The following is a 19,549-nucleotide window of genomic DNA, read 5'->3' as shown; positions in this document are numbered from 1 at the left end:
CAGCAGGTCTGCCGACCTACTTTACAGAATGAACATTAATTGTTCTCTTTGAACATTGATAAATATTTAACACTGTCCGCCAACCAGACACTACACGTAGGTAGATGTGAACAATGTAACACAATAATTCACTAATTGATATTTTAAAATACTTGAATATCTAATTCACAAAAAATTCCTACAATGATGTATCTTTACTGACAACTTGTATTGTACGGTTTCAATGTAGAATGCATGAAATTAATTTTCTTTCTGCTATGGTTTTACATATAAAAAAAAATAATTAACAAAAATTTTAAACGCTTTCAGTTGCATTGATATAAACGTTCATTATATAGATAAGAATACACGAAACTGAATATGATACGTCTCCAGTATATAATTTAAATATATTCTTACTAATCCTTAAAATGACAATGTAATATGTGATATTATGAATTCAATTACATATAATTACGAAGGTTTAGGCTGCAATAAAGATTAAAAGTGCGTGTGTTTTAAGACTGTGTATCAATCAGTCTATGGAGAAATGTTCACATATGAATAAAGCACATGTATATTTTAAACCTTAAATATTAACAGAGATTTAGATTATTTTCATTAATCCTGATTAACTCTTCCAATACACTATTGTTACTATAGCCACCCGACGTCAGGACAGACCGGACACGATGTTTGATGATGCCAATATGGTTTAGTCATGGTATTATGACAGACAAATAAACAATTCTGTGACTTGAAGAGTTTTCAACGTTTTCAGTAATTCTGTTATATACTTTGAACAGCTTAACACGCAATGACTCGCGTTTTTATATTTTTTATATGGATTTCATTAACAGTCAAATCAATTGGTAAGTATTCAAATTTTCTCTTTTTTATTCAAATTTGTTCTCGTCTGCTCTTCAATTTTCGGAAGAGGACAGGGTATACAATGTACAGTATTTTGACATACCAGTAACTATTCCCGTTAATACAATCTATTTGTTGCTTGCTTTAGTTTTCTGTTTAGTGTTTTGTGGGCTTCTTTATCTGTCCTTGTTTTTTTCTTTTTGTAATGGTGTTGTTTTTCTGTCTTCAACTTATGATTTTTGACTATCCCATGATGTTTTTTCTCCCTTATGAGGTGAGCTAGTCCAAAGGGCTATTCCTATAACTTGACGTCAGTCGTCGTCCGTTAACTCTTACAAAATTCCCCTTCTTTTAAACTAATTGGACGACAGGAACAAAACCTAGCCACAAGCAGTCAAATATTTTCTTTTAAGGATGTACACCTCTGAGGAGCCAAAGATTTCTAGAATTTAACTTTTTTTCTTAACCTGATTTTTGGGTTTATATGACTGTAAGAAGGTAATTGATGAAGAAAAAATCATATGATGGTGCACTTCTTTTTTTTTGCTACGGCCACTTGAAAGTACCCCATTCTAATGATTTTCCCATTGTTCATCATTTTTTACCCATTTTGGGCTATTATCATGAAAGAAATCACAGTTTTACAATTAAACTTTTTTCATACTTTAACCTAAAAAAAAACTATAGGTTGGTGTTAATATAAGAAAGTTTTATAAAACTTTAATGCTTTTTCGTGTCAAATTGACCATGCTGTCAATTTTGTAAAATTGGGATTTTTATCTTTTTTTTAGAACAAAAAGCATATTATTTCAACTTCTTTGCTATAAATGATTGAAAAAATACATATCTAAGAATTTTGAAAACAAAATGACATGAAATATACGTAATTTTGGTAAAATCATTTCTTTGTACTCCTCACCTATTTTTTCAAAATTTTGGCTGATGACACTGACCGGATTGGTTATTAAATTTGAAAATTTTATTATTCAAAAACTATTTATTGTAAGTACACATTTTTTTCACAGAGTTTAGTTTCATTATAATATTTTTTATATTTTCCATTTGTATTTCATGTTTTGAAAAGAATTCCCGAACGAGATTATAAAAAATCAGGAGATGTGGTATGTTGCCAATGAGACAGCTATCCACCAAAGTTCAAATGGGTGGATGTAAGCACTTATAGCGACCGTATTGTCGGCTACAATATGCCCCGACATGAAAATGTTGATTTTGTGTTACTGTCCTTTAATGACGATTTTGACATTTTTGCGTTTTGGCTATTATCTTGAAAACTATAAAGATGTAAAATGTAGCAATGGCTAAAGTTTTCTACGGACTCCTCTAGAGTTTATCGTTCTTAAAAATGATTTTTGACTAATTTCAGTGTTTTCATCATATTTATTGAAAACAATAATAGATAGACTGAACCTTGAAAATAGCAAAAATGATCAGCAACACAAAAGCTATATAGAAATCATCCATCAACTCCTTACAGGAGTTGTTGGCCTTAGATCATATGTTAAACTATTTTTCCATTTAGAAACTATAGTGGATATATAAAACCTATGTCCATCAAAAATGGTCAGCAAGGCAAGATTCTAGCACAAATTTCATTCAACGCAAATAGTATTGTTATATTGTATCAGTTTTATGCAAAACATAAAGGCTTAGCGATACGGGCTACTTGGAGTATCTAGTTCAAAATAATTGCCAAAATCTTGTACTTTTGTCTATTAGCCACGAGGTCAGCCGATTTGTAGAACTAGTCGAAGTAAGCGTTTATACCTGAATTTTCTTATATCTTTCAACCTGACGAATAGCAGTACGGAAAGAAATCTAAATTAAATGAATATAAGCAATTCATATATTACAATAAATCCTCCCGGGTCACTAAATTTTAAATGTGTATCAAAGTTTTGCATTTAATTCAATACATCATGCATAATTTAAATGTAACAATTGTTATTACCTAGGTTGTCATAAGCCGATTATAAAATCTTACTAATACTTTTAACTGTATTTATGCTATAGAAGAAATTATTAAAGTGACAATCGGATTTAACAATCCTTGGTGTCCTTCAGGAAGGAATTCACGGTTTATTGATTTAAGTCACCACTACACTTATTTGCTGCTACACCACTGTCCAAGGTTAGGGGGGATTCGGTGCTCACAAACATGTTTAACCCCGCCGCATTCTTTATGTGCCTGTCCCAAGTCAGGAGCCTGTAATTCAGTGATAGTCGTTAGTTAATAACTGTCATATTTGTTTTTCGTAAAAGGCAATTGAGAATGGACACGGGGAATTCGTCAAAGAGACTTCAACTCGACCAAAGAGCAGAAAACAGAAAACAATGTATTGTATAAATTAGGCCGTTAATTTTCTCGTTTGAATTTTTTCACATTTTTCATGTTAGGGCCTTTTATAATTAGCTGACTATACGATATGGGTTTTTCTCATTGTGCGCTATTATTGTTTTTACCTTCGTCATTTGAACTGTGATGGACATGTGTCTCATTGGCAATCATACCAAATCTCCTTATTTCTATAAATATGACCTTAGAAGAATTTGGATATTATCATTATGTCCCTTTTAGTCATATAGATATTCACTTGACGTTGTACTCGTACATAAGTGACTTAATCATTTTTTGTCTTTGCTTGAGGGAGTTATAACCTTAATTTCTTCATAATGTCTTAGTTCATGAACGTAGAATTTAAAACAGGTATGTTCTAGATTTGGATATTTCAGTTTCACACGGGAAAAACTCTATTAAAAAAATTTCGACAAAAGAGCCGATTTTTCGTTCCTGATTGTTAATTTTCTCTTTTTGAACGGTGATGTATCTTTCGCCCCTTCTTACCATGTGTATATTTCACAACTTGTTTGCTATTCCCGTGTAGTCGCGTAAGATTTCAATGAACGTAATTTATGTATAATAACAGATAAATTATTAAGTCAGAGATTTCGTTACTACAAATTAATCAAAACTTTTACCAAATTCTTTTATAGATACAATAATTTGGTTAGGAAGTTTGGCTGTACCTGTCTAGTTCTAATTAAAAACGGGATATCACATCCTAATTTTTACGGCGATGTTGTTTACCGAGCCCGTCAATTTAGATACGGTCCATGTAAACTAATTGATTTTTCAAATAAACTCATTTTTAAAAGTTATCAATTCAACACAGTAGTAAAGTATTAAAACATTTTTTATGAGTATAACCTGAATTTTGTTTTTGAAAAATTACAACATAACTAAATATATCCAACGCAATCATAGGTTTGAACGTTGTTTTCAATTTAGTCTTGTTTATATTTTTTCGTTTGGGCTTGTATTATATTTTCCCTCGGGTTTATATGATCCGTTTATCCTATTTCGGCTCTTAAAATTCAAGAATCTATCCTAAATTGAGGTAAATTATATGGCCTTCCAAATACCGTTTCGATCCCTAACATCACTGAAGAGACATTAATTGTCGAAATCCGGATATGGAGTACAAATTTTTGCACCTCATGTTTGTGGTATACAATCTTTTCCGCAAGTTTATTGTTTACTGTTTGGTATTAAATTAATATTAAGATCCATTTCGTTAAAACTAGTGCCAATGTCAGTCAGCAGGGTTTAAGAACATCAGTTGTTCGACCTGTTAGTCAAATGCGTTTTGTTAGAATATACTTTTTCACTTTTTGGTCTTTTGGAAAATGTTGTTTGTGCTGTATTTAGACCCCTCTACAAAGAAAATTGTTTTACATGTACACGTATAAAAATTGCGGTTTATATCCAACGCAATCATAGGTTTGGACGTTGTTTTCAATTTAGACTTGTTTATCGCTTTATATGTACAGTTAAAGAACTCATTTCTAAAATCGTATAATGGCATCCTGAATACGTCTGAATACAATGATTTGAGCTAGACAACATTCATTTTGTAATAAATGACCTTTCATTCCTTTTCAGCCAATACCATTGACCGTACGGTCTTCAACAATGGTCGGCTATAAAAGACCCCGACATGATAACTGTGAAACATTTCAATTGGGAAAACTAACGGCCTAATTTATATAACAAAACAATTACGAAAAGAATAAATATGACAGACATGAACTAACGACAACCACTGAACTAAAGGCTCCTGACTTGGGGCAGGCACTAAAAAATGTGGCGGGGTTAAACATGTTTGCTGGCGTCAATTCCTCTCCCTTGTCTGGGCCAGTGGTTAAACAGTTCAACATAAGAAAAAAACTTTAAAAATCAGTTGAAAAGGGCTTAACTAATCAGATCGAGACAAAGCAGAAAAACAACTAATGAAAACACAGACCGGACGTGGCAGTGAATTTATACACCCCCACAACAAAAAAGACACAAAGTACAGATCTGAGGGTACTCGCAGTTACTGACAACTAGTTCAAAGCCGATTACAACTAATACATAACCATGTTCTCCCAGGCTAAAGTATCAATCAAAACACATCCAACGGGTTTAGTTTAAAGACGCCATAAACAGTATGAGAAACGCATGGCCTTGTGCAGTTCCAAAATATACGTGAACAGTATCGGCAGGATGTAGGATAATGAGTTCTCACCCCATATGGAATTTACTGACCCCATATATACCGTATTAGGTTACTAACACACCATGTAACTAATGATATATCTACGACTGCAGATGCAATACTAATAGTTATTCAATGGTATTGGCTGAAAAGGAATGAAAGGTCATTTATTACAAAATGAATGTTGTCTAGCTCAAATCATTGTATTCAGACGTATTCAGGATGCCATTATACGATTTTAGAAAATATTTTATTTGTTTAACAGAATGCACATGTAGTCTGCCCACAGAATGGGACGGCACGTGGTACGATAGTTACAGGGGAGATGTTGTTTTCGACCACAACAACGCACAAGTAACCTCTGGTTGGACATTGTCATCGTACTCCTCATCAGTTTCGGCATTTACCTGTGTTACAGAGGACACTGGATACTACCTGTTTAAGTAAGTAAAATCTTTTCAATGTCAATCGGTTTGCGTATTCAGGCTTTTTACTTTTGTGCTTTACCCACCTTTCCAAGACTAAACTGTTTTTAAGTCTTTCCATTATTTTCTTTTGACAACCCTTGCAGTGAAAAATTAAAAAAAAACACTTTGGCCTTTTTTTACTCTAGGGATCCGAATCCATATATATTAAACTTGTGCTTTATTTTAACATTGAAGCATAGCAAAACAAAATGTAAACATATGATTAGGCACTTCCTGTTTAAGTAAGTAAGTAATGTCATTTCAAGCTCAATCGATTTGCGTAGTGTTTCCATTTTCGTGCTTTAGACGTCATTCCAAGTCTAAACTTTTTTCAAGTCTTTCTTTCTTTTATTCTATTTTGGTAACCCCTGCAGTGAAAATATATATAAAAAAAAAAAAGATTTTGGCTTTCTTTTATCTTAGGGATCCGAAACACATATAGATTAAACTTGCAATTGTTACTTCTTCATTTTATAACGCTTAACATGTGTGGCACTCCAAACGTTTTCACCAGATCATAGCAAAACAAAATTGTAAACAGAAATCCACATCCTATGCTATGAAAGACTTTAAGTTACCATGAAAAAGTTTTAAAAAAATACTGAACTTTAAGGTAAATTCAAAAAGGGTATGTCCATAAAAAGTGAAAAAATCAAACGTTATCAACCAACGGAACGAGTGGAAAACAACTGTCATATTCCTGACTTTGTACAAGAAAATGGTAGGTTAAACCTGGTATTATAGTTAAATAAACCTCTCACTTGTATGACAGTAACTGTTGTTTATAGTTCCGTTTTATTGACAAAGTTTGTTGGGCAACCCAAACAGAAATAATAGGTTAATGTAGCAATAATTGGGATCCAGCGGCCAACACTGTGTAAACATACATCACAGACATACAACACAACTTACTACAAAATTCGAACAAACAGACGCAAACAACGGGTGTTAGTTGATAGTAAATTTGACAATTATGTCAACAAAAAAGTTTTTATAGTTGATAGTACATACCAAATATAGTATACACTTTCTCGATAAAGTACAAATTAATGAAACATTAATACAGGGGTACACAAAATGGAAACAGCAATGTAAAATCCTCTTGCGTCTTAATCATATGTCTATATCCATATTCAGACTTTTGTTTTAATTGTCATTCTTTACTTTCTTTAACCATTACATGTGTTGGTATTGCTTTAGTCGATACATGATTTTCTATTTTAGAGGTGATTCCTTTGTGCAGTTATTCTCCAACGATTACAACGCATTTTATTGTATAAAGTATACGAAGATTACAGACTATAGTTACTACTACTATCTCTATTCAGGTGAGTATAAGTCTTAGATTACTGAATTATAGAAACATATGATATCCCATTGGTGTGAATTATTATATGAAAAGCACAGTAAACAGTGCAATGTTTGGGGAAAAGGTATTCGTAACCCATAGAACACTAAGGTAATATTGCTATATCTAATATCTTGGACATCACTATAATTCTGTAAGTTACACCTTTAAATCAGCTAACAAAGAAAAACTAAGTATATGGTGTTTTTGAAGATTGCCTAGAAAATTGGAAGTTAACCGAGGTCGTGTTATATCTTTTGCATTTACAGCCTTTTTTATAAGCTCTTTATGCAATAAGATGATCAAATCATGTAAGGATTCCGTAACAAAACCCACCAATTATCACTTCCAGCATCCATGTTTTTCCCGATTTGCCATAGGTTGATCTCTTACGTGAACTTATTTTTGGGATTTGCCATATGTTGATCTCTTGCGTGAACTTATTTTTGAGATTTGCCATATGTTGATCTCTTACGTGAACTTATTTTTGAGATTTGCCATATGTTGATCTCTAATGTGAACCTATGTTTTTGATTTGCCATATGTTGATTTCCTTTTTTGCGAACTTATGTCCCCCATTTTCCACACGTTGATGTCTTATGTGAACTCATGTTCTTGATTTGCCAAATGTTGTTCTCTCTTGTTTATGTTTCTGAATTGCCAATGTTGATCTATTTTATGAACACTGTCACTACTAAACCTCATATAACAAAACATGTTATGGTGTACTTCTTATAATCAGGAACATAAATAAAAACACACCAACATATGAAAAAAAGAAACATGAATGAAAACACACCAACATATGAAAAATCATGAACATATTAAGTAAAACAAAAGGAGATCAGCATATGACAAATCATGAACAAGGTAAAATAAGAGATCAACACATCAACATATGGTAACTCAGGAACGTAAGTTCACAGGAGCAATCAATATCAACATATAGCAAGTCGATTAAACCAATGTCGGAAGAAGTAATTTGTAATTATAAGTAACTATCAATGCAACAACATACTTTGTGCATGTAAATACAATTACTCAGAATAAACTAATTACGTAACGTATCTCTCTTCGTAAAAACAAATATACTTGCAGTCGTTTTACTTATCAGCTATATTGTCATGCGACTCGTCAGGTGTTTGCTTCAATCCAATAGACTTTATTGCTACTTCATCCGAGATTTTGCGACACTTGAACGATTGACGTCTTACAACACAATACATTTTTATTGTGACGTCAGACTTTTTCTCTTATGATATCAACAGTGTACACGTTTGTGATTTCTAATACTGGCGGACAATAAGGATAAGGTGTGTTTTAACTACTCTATTAACTATTTTGACATATACATATGCGATCAACGAACAGTATTGGGAGTCTGCAAAGAACGGATTATTTAGATTTGTTTGATTTGTTAAGCGGGATAGGATATTTAATTGCCATGTTGCAGATAATTATTCAGGGTCATTGTTAACAGACACAAATAGATCCATCTACCATTTCAGTTCCATGCAGAGGCTTATAAACTGCAATTTTTCTTACAGACACTGAAGCAAACGCAAACAATGAGAGAGCCTATGTAGAGTTGTACGATGCAGCAGTAACTACATTTCCGGTATCCACGTACTGTAGCCCTTCAACCCCTCCAAGTACAGAGGAATTCCATGTCATGGTAAAATCAGGTAATCATCTCAGTAAACCCTTCTTCACATTTAGGTACAAAGGAATTCTGTGGCATGGTCAAATCAGGTAATAATCTCAGTAAACCCTTCTTCACATTCAGGTACAAAGGAATTCTGTGTCTTGATCAAATCAAGTAAACTTTTCAGTAAACCCTTCTTCACATTCAGTTACAAAGGAATTCTGTGTCATGATCAAATCAAGTAAACATTTCAGTTACCCCTTCTTCCCAAGCAGGTACGAAGGAATTCTGTGTCATGATCAAATAAAGTAAACATTTCAGTAACCCCTTCACATTCAGTTACAAATGAATTCTTTGTCATGATTAAATCAAGTAAACATTTCAATAACCTCTTCTTCACATTCAGGTACAAAGGAATTCTATGTCATGATCAAATCAAGTAAACTTTTCAGTAACACCTTATTTACATGCCAGTACAAAGGAATTCTGTGTCATGATCAAATCAAGTAAACATTTCCGTAACCCCTTCTTCACATTCAGTTACAAAGGAATTCTTTGTCATGATCAAATCAAGTAAACATTTCAGTTACCCCTTCTTCCCAAGCAGGTACGAAGGAATTCTGTGTCATGATCAAATAAAGTAAACATTTCAGTAACCCCTTCACATTCAGTTACAAATGAATTCTTTGTCATGATTAAATCAAGTAAACATTTCAATAACCTCTTCTTCACATTCAGGTACAAAGGAATTCTATGTCATGATCAAATCAAGTAAACTTTTCAGTAACACCTTATTTACATGCCAGTACAAAGGAATTCTGTGTCATGATCAAATCAAGTAAACATTTCAGTAACCCCTTCTTCACATACAGGTAAAGATGAATTCCATGTCAAGGTCAAATCAGTTACTAATGATCACCTCAGTAAAAGGATTTATATGCACTATAAAATTAAATATAACCAAGATTTCGAAAGGTCTCCGTTTAATAGATAATTGAAAATAACATAATACTTACCCTTTAACTGTATAAAAAGACGCACTTCATTGGTAATTTGTTTTGAATTGCTACGTTTTTATTACAGGCTATGAATCAAATATGAAACAATGGTTCCCTACCCCATTGTTAGGTAATTTTTATTACACGTACAATGACGGTAGTACTGATACCTGTGGAGTTAACTCTGTGTGGGACGATTGTACAAACAGAACAGAAGCTGTGTTTAATTATACACTATGTAGTACTAAAGTCTTATTCTCTTGTAAGTATAATACAGACAACTGTGTCAAAATTTACACCTATCAGAACAAAATACTACGAACTCTAACTTTCAAAAGGTTACAAAAGAGGAGGAATTGTGCTTTTAATTTTTGCGTCAGTATGACTCTTTAACAGAGTCTGTCAGCCTGACCAAAATGTGCAATATAGGCTAGTCGATTCATGATTACAACCTTTATTATAAAAGAGAGGCGAAAGATACCAATGGGACATTCAAACTCATCAGTCGAAAATAATCTGACAACGCCATGACTAAAAAAGAAAAAGAAAAACAGACAAACAATAGTACACACAACACAACATTGGAAACTAAAGACTGAGCAACACGAACCCCACCAAAAACTGGGGGTGATCTCAGGTGCTCCGGAAGGGTAAACATTCAAGTTGTATCAATGCTAGAGAGTTCTTGGAATTTCTTATGGGATTGACTTTTAGCGTGTCCTGAGGAAAAAGTGTAATAACAAATGTCATCAAGAAAATTAATGTAGGTGGTGATTAAGATGATGGATGTTTATAATAACGTTTTAAGATTTAACAGTTGGATTTTGTATCAAAGAAGCAAAAACGTATAACAAAAAATACCGAACTCCATGGAAAATTCAAAAAAGGTAAGTCTATATAAACTGACAAAATCCAATGCCATTTATCAACAGAACAAGTGAAACAAAACCAACTGCCATATTCCGGATTTGGTACAGACATTTTGGTAATGGTGGTTAAACCTGGTTTTATAGCTAGCGGAACCTCCCACTTATATGACAGTTATAGTTCTGTTATATTGACAAAAAAAATATATTAATGGTTTGGAAAAAATTAAACTCATGTTATCTTGTTAAATTTCATAGCGGATGGTCAGCTAAACTGTGCAACTTACCTAAGTAGTGGATCCACATACTATGTCTCTGTGTTAAATCTAGATACCACAGTAACCAGTCCGTCAACGTATAGATTTACATGTATGGTAAGTCTAATATTCCTCTACATGTTTAAAATATTGATTATACTTTATAAGCACACATAATATCATAGCAGCAACAAATGCCTCTTCACTGAAACTGTTGACAAATATATCTGGAGCACTCGATGAAGAACCAACTATTCTTCTGGTCAGCTATAAGGATGGCTAAGAATAAGACTGGGAAAGTTTCTATTTGAAGATAATGAACATGACACAGGAAACCCATGAAAGTACAATAACAGATTGATATGTCAATGTTACAGCGCTTTTAGTAAATAGTTTTATCTTCAAGGTCCTGTATGATATGCCAAAGAAAAATCTTTTTAGTTTGAGCGTGCAGTAAATAAAGCGACAACATTATTTGCAAAAACATAAGATGGTGGGTGGGATCAATAAACTGTTGATTCCATCAATTCTATGCAAAAGAAGGACCCTTTGATTAGAATACAACCAAACCGAAAACATTGTCAAGCGAGGAGAAGACAAGGTTGACAATGTTTTTTCGAGGGGTAACAATCTGCTCTATCTCCCTCGCAGATATGTGTTATTCAATTTATTGTACAGAATGTTCAGTTATTACTGTCTTTTAAATTTTTAATTAAAAGCAATCATCTATGACGTCTTGTATATAACAACCATCCGTATTAAACAAATCGCACAACTGATCAAGCGTCTTCGTGAAGGATAATAAAATATAAGCCATGTGATAGTGTATATTATCACCCTCGTATTAACCAATCAAAATCTGGCTTTTGAAATGAAATATAATAAACCTATTTATCATACTGATTGTATCACTTTGACACTCACCGATTCAACTTAAAAATGCATGCATTCATGAATGACAATAATTCTGTTTTGAATATAAAGCTACTCTTACCCGTTGAACTTAGAAAAATGTGTTTTCAGTAAAAGTATGTATGATTTTGTTTTGCTTATTTAATAATTTTCTGGTATTATTTCAATCAAACATTCATATTGAAAGATATTTTACGTCATGATGAATGTGTCCTGTATTTTCTTAATAGACCGTGACCCAGTCTGGAAGTACAGTGTATGTAAGTACTAACCCAGGGGACTGTGTGGCTGGACAATCATCTACAGTGAAAACAACAGACGGCGGGACAGTAACACTTACCCCTTATTGTAAGTCAATACATTAATTCTGAAAAAGGAATATAGTACAAAAAAAGAAATCTAAATGTTTGAACATTTCGTGAGAAAATGTAATTCGAATACCAATAGAAAACATACTTTATAGGTATAAAAAGAGATATTGTACCAACAATCTCTTAAATTCTGTCAAAATCAGTTTTGCTCTGTACTCTCTTTAACCTTTAACCTACTTTAAGGGAAAGGCTTCTTTTAGAAAACCACACTTTTGAAGGAATAAATATTGACATACACAAAGCAGTTTTCGCACTGTGATATAACACATCTTTATGAAATACAATTATGGACATTCAGAGCTCCGGAAAATCTTTGACAAGAGGAGAATTAATAACCAATAATTTATTTGCAAATTTGTTTATCAAAGACAATAAGATGACTACCAACCAGATCAAGTCTAAGGGGAAATTGTGGTTTAAGAAAATTTTATATTGTTTATTTTTACTTGTACATGTATATTAACAGAGTTATTTATTACAGTAACAGGAAAGATGGTGTGAGTTTAGCTGATCAAATATGAATTTAATGTTTTTAATTTTTGTTATAAAATAGTTACTTGCCGTGAGTATAATTATTTGACAACATGTGTGTCTGAGATAGTGTGTTATCAATTGCACAGTTTTGTGTGATTTCATTTAGAGTGACTTTTTTTTAAGTTCACCAGACTTGGCCCGAAGGGCAAATATTTGCGATTTTCATTATTCTATAAATCATTATTGCGATCACTTGGCGTCCGTCGTTTGTAAACTTTTTTTTTAGTATATCACTCAGACAGTGTGAACAAAATAAGCCTGACTTACCTTCCATCATCCATGTTTTAAATCTGAAACCTGCATCTTAATTGTACCTTTGAATTACATGTGCCTTCTTATTTTGAATCACTTCTGCTTCATTTGATAACTTTGAGTTCAGTAATTTTACTTGACCTATGTTTTTTTAACCTGATTATGACCTATAGAAGATCTCTTTTAGCTATTCATAATTTGCAACTTCCTCGGACAAAGTTAACCGTATTAATAACAATAGATATATTGATAATAATAATATTTATTCAGGTAAAGGCAATATAAACACATGCTTATTAGATTTGGAAACATAGCTGAAAAAACAAAAGATATAGTAATGGTTGTGATTATAGATATATTTAATGCCTTAAGCCAAGGAAAAACATAAACAGCTTATTTCTCATAGGGTCTTTAGAGCGGTCCTGATGAAGGTAAACTCACGAAAGAGCTTCGGAAGCACGAAATGTATCAAGTGTTATTTTCATTTGCACTGTTTTATTGTTTGCTATACTAAAGTTATTGTTTTGTAACATTAAATTGATATAAATGTTGTTAACGTTGTTACCAATTGTGTAAGCTGCTTAATTGAAAAGGAACTCCTTTAACAATAAGCTTTGTTAGAAGTAAAAGGGAACAAATATATACTGAAACGTGAAGTAAAATATTTCCAAACTGAAATGCACAGAGATAAACTTAGCAGTTTTATTTATTTAAACCAATATATCGGTATTAAATATGTGGAAAAGGCGAATACTCCTTTCAATGTATAAAAGATAGGGATATTGAATGAAACATATTTTTATTCTTTTATAGCGTTCACCACAGATTCATCGACTTCCTCTGCAGGGATATCTATCATTCCTATTGTAGCGGCTGTAATTGCCATCCTGCTTATACTACTCATAGTATTCCTTGCCTGTTTTCTTTACAAAAAACACAAGAAAAATAACGAAGAAGCCAAAATCCAGAGTAGTGACCAGGAGAAGAAGCCAATCGAAAGTAATGGGAGAGTTAAAGAGGGAACGAGAGGTAAATAGATTAATATAATACTTGGATTTCTGTCTTACCACAAAAAAAGCAAGTTATATCGATATTATGAAGACAAAACAACCAGCATTAGACTACGTAAAACATGATACTTCATACGCTCTAATAGGAATTAACAATTTTGTGTTGAATGTAATTGATTGGCACGTTTACTTTTCAACTAAATACACAAGTCTAATGTTTTAGTTTGCACACATTATAGTTTGGTTTTAATGTGTTGATTGTAATAATGGAGTTATATTTTTTTTATTTTCATCTCTGAAAACAAAGAGAGTTTAATAATTACACAAATTAAGGCAAATTGTATGTATACTCTTACTTGATACACATTGTATGTATACGACACTCTGTCTTGATACACATTGTATGTATACGACACTCTGACACATTTATGTTACTAGAACTAATTATCTTTGTTTTGTTTCACAAGTTCACCCAAGTACATTTGACATTGAATCATTTGAGTCAGGAGACAAGGAAGATACCATGACAGAGTATTCATTATACATAAAATCCGGTAATGTGCAATCATGTTGTTGTTGTTGTTATTATATACATGTTCTTTTTTGAAATCCTCCAGTTTTGTTATTCCTTATATATTTCGATTGGTTTTCCGTACCTTCAAACTATTTGATGTTCATACAATGTAACATGTGACACTATTTCATCTCTGTTAACCCAATTGTGATGTAGCATTATAGGTTTATAATTAATGCCAAGCAGATAGATTATACAATAAATGCGTCTACAAACAATTAAGCGACACACATATTAATTGGTTATTTGACAGTTAGTTTTTTGGCTGTTGAAACTTTTGCTCTCGAGTTCGCCTGATGGAGGTTATATTTAAGACGTGTTTGTTAAGTATTAATTTTCAATTTTCTTAATGCTAAATTTTAATTTGAACGAGTATAGTATTTGACATGGAGTAAATGGAAAGGTATTGACTGAAAATATAAGTTAGAACATTAAAAAAAAAAAGCTTAAATTTGCTTTTTTTTATAGTTTGCCGTGAATCATCGTTTGTGTACTCTTAGAAATTAAGGGCATACGATACATTTACAGGGGAGGTAATGTTATTTTTCGCGTCGTCAAACTGCAACATATCGGGAAAAGATGCGTTTTGGAGTGATTTTAATCATTAGCTTGAAAACGAGTACATGAACCCCCCTTTTTAAAATGACATTTGACTTGATACTGTATGAAGATTATTTATTCCAATTTTTATGAAGAAATCATCGACGAATTTTTTTTAAATAAGATAAATATACAGCAAAAAATATTTTAATAAAAATGAATAATTTCCAAAGAATTGTTACACAAATTAAGAGGATACTTTTGTAAAGTAGATATTCCAAATCGTTTTACAAAAATTTGCATGTGTTTATCTTTTGAAACAAAAAAGTTTAATATGTCTATACAAAGGATAGAAATGTCCAAGAAACCGAAATTTTAGGAAAATATCCAAAATTTCGACCCCATTTATCTCTACAATGAGAACATGAAGGTATATTTGTTATTATATATTTGAATTGACAAGGTGAAAAATAGTTTGTACGCAAATTGTCGTAAAACAATCACAGTGGGATCGAAACTATATCGTATGCTCTTAACATATTTCTGTATCTTCTATATTGAAACATTATATCGTAGAGCAAGCCAAACATTTCTGGTTTGCTGATTGATTGTTTTTTGGGCATGATAAGGTACACCTATTCTTCCGGTTCATCACGGTACTGGGCATATTAAGTTAAAATATTTTCCCACTTTGCCTCATATATGTTTCCAGTTTATTCCATTAAGAACAAATTACCCTGAAAGATGGATAAACATCAGTCCTCATAATACAATTATTTCGAAATTGCTTTATTAAGAATTAAGAAATAGGCAGATACATTAAGTAAATGTTCTAGGTTACAGGCTCCAGACCACAATTAATTCCCTTTGTTCGTGGTCTAGGAATATAGAACAAGTATTGTATGGGGTATTTCTTCCGAAGTATTCTGACTACTGTTTTCTTTGAAAAGTTTACTATTTAAGTGGTCCTATCAGTTGCATATATATTGAAATAAGTAAAACATGGGGTAAAAAATTATTGTTGAAAGTGAAAGTAGTGATTTGGCCAAAATAAAAGTAGGGTAGAAATTAACCGTTGGCATTTATTCAAGATTCAAATCCTACCATTGGCATGTTAATAGGGCTCTCAAAACAAAAAGCAGAGATGGATTTTCCTGGGATAAGCATATGTTATTAGAATAATAATGGTCTATTGACTGTTAGATTTATTTCATGTTTGAACCGGTGCAAATTCAATTTGACTTTTACAAAGAAATGCATTTTAACCAATGGGAAGAATAATTGTGGTCTGGGAATGAAAGGTCTTACAGGTACAAAATGATCTTTGTCAGTTTTCTTTTCAAGAAAGAAAACAGAAATTACACAAAATTTATCAAAATAAGACATTTTGACCATATTTAGGCATATGAGGCAGGTATTAGCATTTTCTTTTACAGTTTATATGATTTCTAATGAAAATTAAAGAAAAGAAATTGTAGGAATGCAAATGAGGGTACCTTATTGATGCATTTTCACAAAAATGAGTTGACCCTGGGACATAATATGACATACAATCACATATAAAAATATGAACATGATGAAGAGCAAAATGTCTCAAAAATTCAAAGGTGTCAAGTCTAAGTTTACTTTTAGTTGTTTAGAAGTACACATAACCAATAAGAAGGATAGAAAAATGGAAATAAATAAACTTTTAAGAGTTAATTTACCCACAATTATGATTTTTATGACTGTACCCTTATCATATTGCCCAATTCTCATTTACGCACCAGAGAGATATAAATTAGGAAAAAAATACCACAAAAGTGGCAGTTAGCTTTAACAGTTGTCTCATTTCAACTAAATACAAGTTATATTTACTAGATTAAGGCATATTTTGATAAAAAAATTTCCTAACAAATATTTTCTTAATATAATTTTGACTGAATTCTTAAAAACTTTGCAAATAGCATGACAGATATACTAATATAAAAACATTCCAAACTTTTTTTTAATAATTGTCAGAATGTAATCAAATTTGGCATTTATACTACTAAGATATCATCCATTAGACTGCATTATTTTTTTGCATTACATATGTGCAATTATTCAATAGCTTTTTGAGCTTGATGGTGTGTATATGTTCATTATTGTAAAATAACGAGTTTATCTCAAGGTAATTCCTGTTTCTATCATCATAATGGAATTTATATATCTCATTAAAAGTCGTCACCTTTTGCACTATATTATAAACACGATCATATATTGATTATCTAAGGTTATTCCTTTTTTTCATACCAAAACATATATTTTGCATTCAACGAAAGAAGCTACCTACACAGTGTTCAAAAACAGTTTTTTGACAAAATATTTAAGCATTTTTTTATCATTACATTCAAGCATCCAATAAAATAGGACTTATTTACGATCACTGTAGCGTCGACGCTATTTCAGCATCATACAATCATCAGCTGTGTGTTAACAGCATTATATTCGTTATGTTTGAAAAGCACAACAGTAGTTATAGTAGCATCAATATTTATTAAATTAATATCAATATAAGTTTGTCTTACACTAAAGTAGATTTTTGTCATACACTGTAACAATGCTTTAGTTTTATAACACAATGACAGATAGTGATGCATTACACTGTAACCGTGCGTTTTGCATGACATTACAACAGTTCGTTTTTCAGAATCTGATATGATTGTAGAACCAATGACAGCCCGCGATGCTCTCTCAGTTGACCTACCAGACGACGATGACAGAGGACTGGTACCCCTGTCTGATTACCCTAGACCAGCTCCTCCATCAACACCTATGTCACAAGCCATCAGATCACAAATTCCGGACATGGAACAACCGTCGATTCCACCAATCAGTAAGAGATAAACATGTAAATATTCTTAAACTGTAGTTTCATAAATGTGTCATTTTTCATTCTTTGGATCCACTAGCCTTCTCAATGGTTCCTGTCATTCTAAGAAAATAATCATTTAAGTAGCCATTGGTGTGACTACTGATGTATTTTGTATGGCATTAATTAAATGTGTGCCTATTCTACAATTTGTGAACTAACATTCGATTCTCTCTTCAAGTAGCAGAAACAATTTTACTGTCCTATATAGTTGATTAAATTTTTTTACAGCCTGTATTTAATCACACGATATCGAAATAATTTTTGTGGCCGTTAAATTGAATTGAAGATGGAGATTAGCACCGGAGCGAGTCACGTAACATTGCGGATGACAATTTAAAGAAAAAGCAAAATCTACTTGTTAAAAACAAATAACCTTCGGGATCTCATCAGGTAGAACCCGTCTCATATTATCATATAATACAATGTTATAGAAATTTAATAACTAGGCTCTCATTAAACAAATTAAACAAACTACCCTTTTAATAGAAGAAGGTATCAGTTTTAAGGTCAAATATCGCAATGAATTGAAGTTTATACGAGATTATGTATTTAATTTAAGTAATCCATATTAAAACTTAATATTTTAGATAATCCAGTATAAGCTAAAGATATAAAAGAATGAATATGACATGGAAGAATAATTAAAAGGCGCATGGTGAATCCCCTTGTATAAGGGTACACTTGGTCAATAATCTTTTTTTGTTTTGCTTCATACTCTTCAGCATGAAATTCATTTTTTTCGACGTTTTGAATATGCTACCATCTCATTTTTTTTTTTAGTTTTCTTTCATCTCCTTTTGTAATAGCTTTTGATTGTACATTGAAATTGCTTTATACACATTAACATTGTTGAAACTGTATTTTAGCGACAAAAATGGGTGCTAGACCAGCCAGTGCCATCAGATTAGACCATATCATGCTGTAAGAGTATGCCATTATATTCCTCATCATGCATAAATAATGGAAAGGAAATAAGATTCAGTATCTGTAATATGTTTGAAGAACACTGATTGAGAAAAAGGTTGCAGATTTTACACATTGAATGTCTAGTAACAGTATCATGGTTGCTGTTTTGTTACATTGTTGATTTTAAATTTTGCTAATAGTGGATTTGGGAGGTTCACACTCTAAACATAAATTTACAACTACTAAGCGTAATATATTTTTGTTTTTAAAGAGAAATGCATATTGTATATATTATGACAGGGACAAGTTATTGTAGTTTTGGAAGGGTTCATATTGGTTTAAAAACAAATGTGCAGAGATCTAAAACAAGACCACTCTACATTGAATATCAAACATAAAAAGAGGATAAAAACTCATAAAATTGTATAAATATAGCATTTGCTTTATTTTGCTAAGTATATGATGAGCTTCCCAATGTTACGTCTGACACATATTTTTGTTTTCTAGTCCATTCTTTTGCGTGCTTAAAGCATACTGCATTGACCTCTTAATTATTGTATTATATATC

The 19,549-nt window shown here is 32.0% G+C and overlaps 1 protein-coding gene across 1 annotated transcript; it reads left to right on the top strand.

Annotated features, from left to right (window-relative positions):
* The first annotated feature begins 648 nt into the window (after window positions 1-648).
* On the top strand, window positions 649-19,233 carry LOC127736652 (uncharacterized). Its single transcript, XM_052247210.1, has 11 exons — window positions 649-851; window positions 5,671-5,848; window positions 7,097-7,200; window positions 8,768-8,905; window positions 9,949-10,125; window positions 10,988-11,103; window positions 12,129-12,251; window positions 13,829-14,084; window positions 14,533-14,619; window positions 17,851-18,036; window positions 18,942-19,233. Exons 1-11 carry the CDS (start codon window positions 797-799, stop codon window positions 18,998-19,000), a joined length of 1,479 nt encoding a protein of 492 aa, XP_052103170.1. The 5' UTR covers window positions 649-796; the 3' UTR covers window positions 19,001-19,233.
* The last annotated feature ends 316 nt before the right edge of the window (window positions 19,234-19,549 follow it).

The sequence above is a fragment of the Mytilus californianus genome, unplaced genomic scaffold, assembly GCF_021869535.1.
Source record: "Mytilus californianus isolate M0D057914Y unplaced genomic scaffold, xbMytCali1.0.p SCAF_35, whole genome shotgun sequence".
Taxonomy (NCBI): domain Eukaryota; kingdom Metazoa; phylum Mollusca; class Bivalvia; order Mytilida; family Mytilidae; genus Mytilus; species Mytilus californianus.
The sequence above is the reverse complement of the archived record's forward strand: the minus strand, read 5'-3'. Positions and strand labels throughout refer to the sequence as shown.

Excerpts from the sequence above, each read along its gene's own strand:
- LOC127736652 (XM_052247210.1), top strand. The coding sequence starts at position 797 with ATGACTCGCGTTTTTATATTTTTTATATGGATTTCATTAACAGTCAAA. Across the intron at positions 8,906-9,948 it reads CCATGTCATGGTAAAATCAG|GCTATGAATCAAATATGAAA; the intron begins GTAATCATCTCA and ends TTTTTATTACAG. Across the intron at positions 14,620-17,850 it reads TTCATTATACATAAAATCCG|AATCTGATATGATTGTAGAA; the intron begins GTAATGTGCAAT and ends TTCGTTTTTCAG.